We start from the raw sequence: 11,253 nt of genomic DNA, 5'->3' as shown, positions 1-11,253 counted from the left end.
AACTAGACGCATTTGGACACAGTTTCTTGATGTTCCTTTTTTTAATTGTCTTTTGACATCCAGACCTAATCTCTAATCAGATTTATCTTTGGCCTCAAGATCCAAGATTTCTGCAATCAACCAAATTAAGTGCTTTTACTGAGATCCCCAGTTCTGCAGAGAATTAAGGTCTGCAACAGTTTTGCCCTCCTTTCTCCATGTGGTATTTCTGAAAAAGGTTTCGATTTTAACTTTTGAATGTGGTGTTCACAGAGCGCTGCTCAGTAGCCACTTTAGTACAGATTATAAAAGATGATAGAATGAATTGAGGTTTAGCTTCCTATTGAAGGTAAACCTGAAGTTAATCCCCAACTGGTAGAAAAATGAGCAGAAGTCAGAAACCTTTCACAACTGACAAGTGAAAAAACATATCCCAGAATATTCACCTTTAATTGATGCACTGTTCATTCTTGTAGAGTTTTCTTTAAAGGAATTATCCTGGGAATGCCACCGATAGCATTAAACAATACTTATTTGTGTTACATCTGGTTTAGCCCTTTATTTATTTATATTTTACCTGAAAATGTATTTTCTTAGAGACCTTATAACAGTATTTCTGCATTATCAGTTCATTTTGTTCTCCTCTTTCCTGGATATATTAGCCAGGAAAAGGAATTCCCAGTCTGTAACAGACAGATTAATTCACACATTTTACTTTGTCCACATAGAAAAATGCAATTTCTGGATCATTGAGGCATATGGATTATGAACAAGACACTCCAAAAACTAACTATCCAGACGGGGATATACTTACAAAAATGTTTTATGTCAAAGTCAGGACTTCACAACATAACACGCTAATGGAAAATCCAGTAGCACCTGAAAGATTAAGGTAGCTGCTGCTATCACTTGCACATACTTGAAAAAGATTTAAGGAAAAAAATAAAAAAAGAGTAGAAGTACATTCTCCAGAGAACAGCAAGTGTATTTCAAAATAAAAACCGGTATTTTTTATTATTTTTGTTTTGGTTTTGTTGGGTATTTCTGTTTGGTTTTTTGGTAATTCTTTTCGCCTCTCTTTTTTTACAAGACTGTAGTTGCCATACACCAAGTTATACGCGATGTGGCTGCTCTCCCCTCCAGTGCAAGTTCATGGTCATGTTTTCAGGCTATAGTACTCAACAATGTTTTCTTGTGTACGCATTCCCACAGTTTCATCAAAGATAGATATAACCCATAATACCTTTCTCTGGGAAAGTAATGTTCCAAACAGGCAGACTTTTATCTTAAAACAGAAGTGGAGAGGCTACAGTAGGTATAGCCGCGTAAGTATGAACTTTAGCTCACAATTTCTAAACACTCACCTACTGTACATAAACATTAAAAATGGTCTTAGCAACAGGATTTTATTTATATGTGCACGTATGTCCACCTTATCCCATATTTATGTTTGGCAACTCTTTGGGAATTCAAAGGTGCAGCCCTCAGTAATCGTATTATTTAAAAAAAAAGAAATGAAGTGTATCTACTCTATGAGAAAAGAAATTCTCAAGTATCAATTTCCAATTTTAAATTTAATTTCAATAGGAAAATATTAAAAATGTGCACATCTAAATTTTTCCATGTTCTGTATTTACATATGTGTGTGTACGTATACATAGAAATACTCATGTACCACACATATTCACAAAATTTAAGTGGAAATATTTCTGTCCATTATTTTCCCACATGTAAATGACATCATATCTTTAAAAATGTCAATAATAGTATCATTAAAAATAATATTACATTTATTCCATCATCAACTTTATGTGTTTTATTCTTTCTTCATCTTTATTATGTCCACTGAGCATTAAACGGGCCAGATTCTCCTTGCATGTCCACAGATGCTACGCCAACTGAATGTTGCTGACATCACATCAAGGACACATCTGGTTTACAGCAGCTCAAGTGACAGGAGAATCAGGCCCAAACATCCCCAAGTAAATTAAAAACTGATCGTATTTGCTCATCTGGACGCGATGAAGATATACACAACACTGTCTAAAATCCACTGAATGAAAAACATATAGCTCACCACAAAGTTTTCAACCAGTAGCACGCTGAATGAAGCTCCCCCCACCCCTTTAATAAATAAAATAAGTGAGAAAATACTCTAAAAATGTGGAGAAAACTTAAACATTGTGTACATTACATACCATATAATACATGACAGATTAGCATTTGACCTAAACCGTTTTCCTGACTAGTCAGGGGAGACCTGATAAACCAGTGGTAAAGGAAAAAAACGGTATTTTAGAAATAAAGCATGTATTTCTAATATAAATGAGAACCTGTGTGTATTATATGGTATATACACACAGTACACACATGAAAACGAACTTATCTTTTCTAGTTTTGAATAGCAGTCTCTAAGTGGAGAAAATTGTGTTATACAAATTTAATAAGCAGCTAGATTTCATGTTTAACATTCAAATTAATTTGGGGAGCAAACAAAAGTCCGTGCATCTTTCCACTCTGAAGTCTGACACTCATTCATACATTTTAAAAAAGCCCTCTTCAACAGTACAAGCAATTTATGGCAAGAATGCACTTTGATGCAAGACACATGACACTTGGCTTACCTTTCAAAGAGGTTTTTTTTTTTTTTAAATAAATCTATTATATAAAGAAATATGTGTTTGCCAAAAGTCTGTTAAAATTACATCAAAACAACTTTAAAACCTGCTGACTGAGGATAATTGAATTCAATTTCCTGTTTTTAAACATTTAGTTAACAGTTCAGAATATTGCCTGGTGTAGTTTCAATAAAGATGTGATATGAAGACCCATAAAAGAGTAAACATGTCTCCATTTCAATTTGCTATGACAACAAAACTTCTAGAAACAGCCTTCCTGGCTGGAGAAGTTCAGTGTATGAGTAATCCCTTGCAATAGCTCTATGCCCTTAATGCAATCTGTAATAAAACATTGCTCCCCATAAGCCATTATTCACAAAACCTGAAATTCATGTGACATTCTGAAAAAGCCTCCTGCAGAACAGGTTAACAGTTAATTGAACATACACATTCTATATATGTATCAAGGCCAGAAAACAAATGACTGGCTATTCCTTGTCATCTGTGCATGTCAAATTTGACATTTAAAATTCTCAGGGGTTTTTTGCCTTTTATTTTTTCCCTGGGGGACTCACCTTCCATCATTGGTTGGCTTCAAAACATAGTTAAGTGGAAGATAGTGTCTCACTGTAATTACATGGAATTCATATGAAAAAGTAAACCTTACATTGGACAATATTGTAGAACACCAGAGTAAGCTCCATAAAGAAATACGGTATCTTCCAGTATATATATAAAAAAAACCCAAAAACAACCAACCAACCAACCAAAATAACCCCAAAAGGAAGAACTTTATACAAGCAGTTGTAGTAACTTTGTTTCAATTAAAGATGCAACTCTCTCTCACTCCTGGCAAGAATAAATTGGTAATGGCACTGCTTCTCCACAGTGCAAAGTATCCTGAGAAATCATTAAGAACAACAAAATACAGGGCTGTCATCACTAAGTTCTTGCACAAAACACAGCGATTAAATATCTCAAATGAATAAAACGGTAGATAACCTATATTGTGTCTATCACAAAAAGGGGATGTGACCTGGGACACTGCTAATTTTTCCATCACTGATAATTAGAAAAGGATTGCATTCAATTACTGTTAATATCTTTCAAGTTATTGATGGCCAATAATGTACAAGGAGGTAATTTGTAATTCAAGTTTGTTGTTTTTTTCTTCAACTAGCTACAAGCTGAGTTCTAAATTTTACATTTAAATACGACTCAAATTTAAAACAAGCCCTCTCAGAGGAGCGTTTTCTAATTTTGTGCAACTTTGATGCAGAGCCCAACACAGTCCTATGAAGAGAGACAGTGCATCTTTAAGCTGATTGGCACTGAAATCCCATATTCTTTAGCTGCATTCTATTAGCTTGGCCAAGTTATCTCGTAACTCTGTTAGTTCAAATATTTTTCCATCAAGAATTTCTAAAAGTGTCTTCAAGTTATTGCGAAAAGCTTCTTGCTCATTCTGACTTTTCTCCAGACGTTGCTCTAGATCAGCCAGCTGGCCTTCCAGGTCTTTGTTTCGAATTTCTACTTCCTTCGGAGAGAATACATAACATGTTAATGTGTTGCCTGCAAACAGAAAGCAGTCTAACCTCCTGCTGGTATTCGTGTGCTATTTTCATCAACTGGTTTTAAAAACAATTTGTGACCCTTTACAGTTTCCACTAAGCGAAAACCAGAACTCAAATCATTATTACAATTGCGTATGTACTACTATTTCCTCCGTTTTTTCAGTAATTCATCTGAAGGTCAGAAACTTTTGGAGAGGGATAAAATTTAGTCAGTGAACGACAGATGTGGTATACTTTTTCAGGTAAGTTATTGCTTCTATCATTCAGAAATGTGCCATCTACTGAAAAGAGCTTCTCAAAGGTTTACTTAAGTTCAAGTATTTCTGATTTAGACTACACGAATTGCTCAAGGACACAGTCCCCATTAAATGGTCTCATACAGAAACTCATCCAGAATACTGCTTTATGGATGGAGGAGTACTACCTTACTCCTGTCTCACATTATAGCCCTTTTCACCCTGAAAACTAAGACAGAAGCATAAACTATTATGACCGATGTCAAGGTGACCTTGATTGCGAACAAATGTAAACCAGCAAGCGCAAGCCGAATGCCTCCTCTCGCTGCAGGGTGCCCCGGAGCGCCCACTGGCACGCCGTGCAGCCGTGGGAGCAGAGGAAGCTCCCGAGCCAGCCCGGCCCTGAACGAGCTCAGCTCTGATGCACGAGGAAGAGAAGTGCCCCTGCTCCAGCCCACTGGGACCCCTGCAGCTCTGGCTTGCACCGGACAGGGCAGGGGGCCACAAACCGGGCAGCTTCTCTTCTGCCAAATTCCTACTGCCGCGGTCAGGCGGGTCTGGAATAGCGTATTGCTGTCTGGCCCGTATCCAGCACCCAGGGTCATGTCTCAGGCCTTTCTCAGACGCTCCTAAATTGAGGAATCGTTCTGCTGTGAGCTGTTAGGGTGGGAGCACTCAGGTAAAACCGGAAGCTTTATGTTGGACATAGGAATCCAGGTTCAGTGAAAGGCTAACTCTCCATTGCTAGTCCTTGCCCTGTATCTCTCCAAATCAGAAGAGCTCCCTTCTTTTGTTTAAACTTCCAGCTTGCATATTTTATTTATAATCTATTCTTGACATCTCTTTCCTAATATATATACATTTAGCTTCTCAAACACTTCCTCAGATACGCTTTCTCCACACTTTCTCCTGCTTTATTTTCCCTAACTTATGCTTACCATATTCAATAACGTATGGGAAGCTGAGCTAACTGAAATATGCCAGGAGCTGTGGCTTCTAATCTCTGGAAGATGGTTCTTCTCAAATTTTAAATTTGATCCTTACACATCTTTACCCTAGATTAGTATTAAAGAATTTTGCAATAGTATTGCATTACAAATTCATGTCCAGCTCATGTGCAGTTTCCTATTACAAATCAGTCTACCTCAAAACTGTTGCTTCTTGATTGGAGAAGAGGAGACAAGTCCATTTAATGTATCTACTCCTCTAGTTGTGTCATTTCACTTTACTTGCAGTTAATTTCATCTAACAATAAACTGACTCTTCTGATACATTCAGGCCCTTTGCAACCTGTATTTTACACTGTTTTTTCAAGCTCTTCTTAGAGCAGACAGAATCATTTCTCATGCATCGTTTTCTTTCAGAAAATAAATAAATTATTAAGTTATGTTTGCTGTTTGCACTCTAATAATCTTCTGTGGAATTCAGTGCAAGGATCCGAACAAAATATTCAAACCATACACAACAGCTATATTTAGGAATCAGTCATAGTAATAAAGACATCTTGACTTACTGTGAGAGTCACACTGATCATGACTCATTGATATGTCTTCTCTACATTGCTAATGAAATTATTAGGTAACAAGGGCCCTGATACTTACCCTTCACAGTGGTAACATATTGCCCTTCACTGGAATTTGCCAATGATGGATTTCTAATTTATTCCCTGATAAGAGTGTGTCAGAAATGCAATACACCTTGAAATAGTATTTCTTTGTATAGCATTTTTCATACAGGCTATATTCCAAAAATATTTTAGAGTTACATAATTCATTTGCAAGCACAAGAGGGAAAAAATAAAAGCTGAAGGAAAAAGAGTGAGGTGAGCAGATATGGACCCTGGAGACAATCACCCTGAAAACAGATGATGAGTCAGCTAAGGGACCAGATGTGAGATGGTTAGTCTGGAGCTACAGAAGAAAACATCATTTGATTGACGTCACAGATGTAGGGTGAAGTGGCTCAGAGAAGGCCACTATAATCAAAGCAGGACGATTATAGCAAAGCAAAGACTCAAGATCTTTTAGATGGGCTGCATCAGGTCAGTAATAAGCTTTAAGCTTAATAAAGGCAAGTTTGAACTCAGATCCTAAGTGAGCTTTACATTTACTTGAATAGAATCATATAGAACGATTTTCAGAAATTGTCTACAATGTGATGTATGGACACATATAAACAATACATCCATTTGGTTATTAAAGATATAAATATACCAAAGGGAAGCTACTGACTTGATGATAAAGTGCAAATTTTAATAAAAACTTAGTATTTTCTAATCTCTCATCTCTTACCAATCTCTCATAATTCTGTTTGCTAAGGATAGCTTATTCCTGGCTCACTATCACTTTTCATATGATCTTACACTGAAATTATTGCATGTGCTACTGCTAGAACAATTTCCGACTTTCATTATAATCTCCTTTTCAGTCTCCCAGATAAGCACTTTTTCAGCTGAAAACTCCCACTTTTAGCCTAAAACCAAAAACAATTTTTGGAGTAGTGGAACGGGCAAGATCAGGTGTATTCACGACAATCTTTAAAGATCGTTCCAAGTAATAACATACTTTTTCCGAATAATTTTTGGAATGGAGAAAAATTAATAAACTCTCTTTATTCTTATGAGGTTTACTCTGTAGGTTAAGATGAGATTCAGGGAAGTTCTAAGTCAAGTAACGCGTTTCAAAGAATACCTGCTTAACGATTTTTAAGCTGAGGCTAGTCTGATGGGGCTTGCTTCCAACGTGATTTAGGTTGAGCAACAGAGTAGTGAGGGTCACCTTTCAGCACTTCGGATCTGGAGCACCGCATAACGCTTGAGTTTCCAGTCCTATCAAAACACTGAAGTCTGAATTCAGAGTTTAATCCACCTAAGCTTTGGTCAGCCTCATTCTGAAGGCAGGTTTCGCAAGGGAGATGCATACGTGCCAGCTGGTCAGCCCAGTGACAGACAACAGGAGCTCAGTTGTAGCAAGGGAGGGTATACTGAGAGCACTGATTCTGGTAGGCTAAGGTATCTGGCTTTACACACAGTAAAGAACCAACCCAGAAAAAAAAAAAAAAAAAGACCCACAACGATTCTAAAATAATTCCAGGAAAACGTCAAAGTGTGTTTTGAAAGCCTGCACTACACAAGAACGCTTCATCCTTTACTTTCTCAGGGTGTGCTTAAAAGCTGAATACAAATTCATCCCAACCTGATGATACACAGTCTGACAGTTTCAGTGGCACACAAGACCGATGGAAAGACATCGCAGTGAAAATGAGACCAGAACTGCCCAGGACATGCACTGATGAAGGACATCTGCTAGCCTGAGAGTACTCTGGAATTGTAAATGAAATTTGGGTCTGTTCCCTCAGCTAAAAATAGCAATGTACAGCAGGTGGAAATTTTGATACCAATTCCTAAGGATCAGCCCAACCCACCACTTTGCAATGCAGTCTAACATATTTATCTGGCACCCTCAGTGAATACAGCTCAAGTTGCTGACGTGAACTACTCATTTGATGATCATTTTCCCCTTCTCTCTGAATTAAGATGATGCACTATAGCTCACCTGTAACTTCTGGGTCAGAGAATCCCTCTGTGCCTGGAGCTCTCTGGCATTTTCAATTTCTTGTTTCAATCCTTCTATTTCCTAAAGAGAGAAGAAACAACCTCACTAGCAACATGTTACCTTGGGCTTGGGCTCAGTGCAGGTAAACTGGCTATTGCTTCTTCTCCTGGGCAAACCATCGCAGTGATACCAAAGCTGGCAGTTGGCTACTGCCCATCACAGCACATGAGTTTAAGCCCTGCTCTCAATACTCCTGAACCACAGTCCAAACCCAGCAATTGCACTGTGAACAGACAACAATACAGATAAGCATTTTCTTTTATAAAAGTCCAAGTTTTTCTCTCCCACACAAAAGATATGAAATAAGTTTCTCCTGGAAAATTAAGGAGAATTAATTTCTCCTTGTAATTGGAGAAACAATTTTGTATTTTAAATTCTATTAGAATCTATCTTCCTCCATGTTTTCGAAAGAAAAATCCAATTTTCACCTGTGAGCTGTTTATTATGTCACTAGCAGCAGGGCTGAGCCTCAAAAAAAGTGCCTGGTTTGACCACTGTAGAAAGACCATCTAAAAGAAATAGTATCTTTAATTTAGCAAGAAGAAAGTAATATGGTATAAAAATAATAAATATAGATAAAATAATGAACAGAAGAGAAACATCTTCTTAGCAAACTTTCAGGAGACAAGAATAGAAACAGTTAATGAAACCAAAAGTTATCAAACTTAAAACTACTAAGTACTTTTCCCCAGAAGAGCATATTCACCTTCCAGAACTCCTTTCAGAAAGATGCCTTTGCAGCCAACAGCTCAGCATAATTCAAAAGTGAACGGGCACCAAAATGGGAATTACCAACCTGAGGCTAATCTCTTAAGTATGAGGGAGTTTGGAAAAGGCTTTGTTCCATTTTGGGAGGATATTCTGTAACTACTGTGCCTCTCCTGCATTCTCCCTTCAAATGCCTAACAACTGTCACGCTGGAGGCAAGACCCTGCAACCCACCCTGCCCCTCCGGACACTCATACCAGTGCCCACTGCGTCCGTCACGGAGGGCTCCAGGGATCTGGTCTTACATGGGGCAAACACAGCTCCTTCCACCTCCTTTCCCCTCACCTACAAAGGGGCGATTCTCGATCATTCGGTGGCACCAATCTGCTTTCCTCTAGGACTCGTGCCAGTGCAGGTGTTACTCCAATTCCTTGTATTTTCTTGCTGCTGGTCCAGCCCAAGGCAGATGGCACAATAAATATAATCAAGTTTCAGGCCAGGGGCTTGGCACGCGCTTAAGGAAAGGGGTGATCTTAGGGATCATAAAAGTCAGTTATATTAACAGAGCCTGAAAAACAGGTTGGCCTGAAGAAGGCATTGATCTATTCCTTGCTCCAAACCCTACTCTCCAGAAAAAGGAAAGCAAGCTTACAACAGCTTCCCTTCTTAGCGAATTTGGACTGCAACAGTGTGGTGACCACTCTGTGGAAACCACTTCTGACTTCTCCAAACCAAATGCTTGGTAAAAGGAAACAGGAAAACGTGTGGTTTTTTGTTGTTCAGAGACTGTTCAGATATTGTTTTGTTGCTCAGACTTTTTCTTGTTGTTCAGATACCCAGCTTTATATTGCACTGATGTAATTATATATACAGAAAAATATTAATCATATCATAGAAACTGAAATAAATTTTACTTCCTAATATCTATAGGAAATAATACAGTATTTACCAGCCATCACAAGCTTAATATTGAAAGCCTTTAGAAATGACATCATAACAGGAAAGCCAGGAATAAATGTTATCAAGTACCTCTTCTTTTTTCTTCAGTGTAGACTCTAACTCCTGTATTGTCTGGTTTAATTCTGTTTTATGTGTGTGGACTGCATTGGCTTGACTGCTCACACACTCTAGCTCAGTCACCTGTCGAAATAAGTAGAAGCAACACATACAGAATTAAATTCAATAAATTCAAGGTACTATTACTTCTTTGTATCAATGGCTGCATTTAAAATATACCCTTAGTTCTGGGTGAAGGTGTTCTTACGAAGTTAGCATAAAATTCCTTAACAAATTACTTAGCATAAAATGGTTGCTATGACTTCATGGAAACAATAAATTTAGTATGTTGCAGGCTGAAAAGAACATTAATTAAAACTTATACTTACTAATTATTGAAAATTTTATGAAAGAAGCTGAATTACCATTTCAGAAACAGTAAAGGCCAGATGATTAAATACAGATCTGCCTGTTTAACTGACCCTGCTGCCTGACTCTTTTTAATGTTGCACCATCTTAATAAACTCAACCACAATGCTCACCGACTTTCTAGCAAGCCAATTAAGATTTGGCTTGCTAGGAAGATCTCACAGCCTCAATTTCTGACTCGGCATCAACAATGCAATAGCAGACATTCAGCCACCAATGTACAGCTGCCAACTTCTTACTTCCTCTAGTTTCGGATCTCACCTCTCAGTCACAAAGCCAACGGCTAATGGCACAATTTGGATTTGCAATTCCTCTTTATTAGCAGACAGCAAACATTCTCCATCTGCCATAGGATAAGTTAAGATACCTTGCAATGGTATGCCCTTTTTATTTTATTTTTTAATCAAAGAGATGTTAATATCCTGCCATTCACAGATAAACAGATGTCAAAAAATAGCTTCTGCACCAAACAAGTAAAATCCATGCAGCTGGAGTCTACGCAAAGAAGTCTTTGTTCATGTACCTCTCAAATTACAGATCAAAATATTAGAGAACTCACACTGCATGTCTGCGTGGATGTGTGTACTAAAACCTTTTTGTTTAATAACAAATTCTTAAAATATTAAAAATATTATTTAAAACCTAGTAACTCTTTTTTTTTTTTCCTGGAAAATATGAGACTATTAATCTCAGTATACAGTCTTAACAGAGCTACATCATCTACCTACAGTAGCTAACAAATTTAGCCCAAAACCTCCTTTAAACAAAGTGCTACGCAATTGTGCAACGAAAATCTTTAGGTCTCCATTTAACATTCTTGGAGAAGTAGCCCTTAGAGGGGAGGCACTCACGAGGACAATTTATTTCCTAGATAAAAGAACATCTCGAGTAAGCAAGGTTGGTGCCCTCCAGCACCAGCGTAGTCTAGCTAGTGAAGCCACAGTGATGCCAGTGGTTTTAGACTCTCAACTATTTGTAGGCTCAAAAGCTAGATTATTGAGTGCAGACAGAAGTCAAAGGAATGCCAAGATGAAATACAAGAAAATTAAAACAAAATCCCTATCAACTTCTCCTTTCAGAGTCATAAGGCATGAACTTA

At 37.7% G+C, this 11,253-nt stretch overlaps 1 protein-coding gene across 1 annotated transcript in view; it reads right to left on the bottom strand.

Moving 5' to 3' along the window:
• Positions 1-3,945: 3,945 nt before the first annotated feature.
• Positions 3,946-11,253, bottom strand: part of HOMER1 (homer scaffold protein 1) — a 66,180-nt gene continuing 58,872 nt past the window's right edge. The window contains exons 6-8 of the mRNA XM_086629213.1: positions 9,759-9,869; positions 7,962-8,042; positions 3,946-4,134 (exon numbers count right to left, since the gene is read on the bottom strand). Coding sequence (XP_086485339.1) covers positions 3,946-4,134; positions 7,962-8,042; positions 9,759-9,869 — 381 coding nt within the window. The remainder of the gene's footprint in view (positions 4,135-7,961; positions 8,043-9,758; positions 9,870-11,253) is intronic.

This window comes from Tauraco erythrolophus, chromosome Z (assembly GCF_009769465.1).
Source record: "Tauraco erythrolophus isolate bTauEry1 chromosome Z, bTauEry1.pri, whole genome shotgun sequence".
In the NCBI taxonomy this organism is placed as follows: Eukaryota; Metazoa; Chordata; class Aves; order Musophagiformes; family Musophagidae; genus Tauraco; species Tauraco erythrolophus.
Note: the sequence above shows the minus strand (reverse complement) of the source record. Positions and strands in the feature narration are given on the sequence as shown.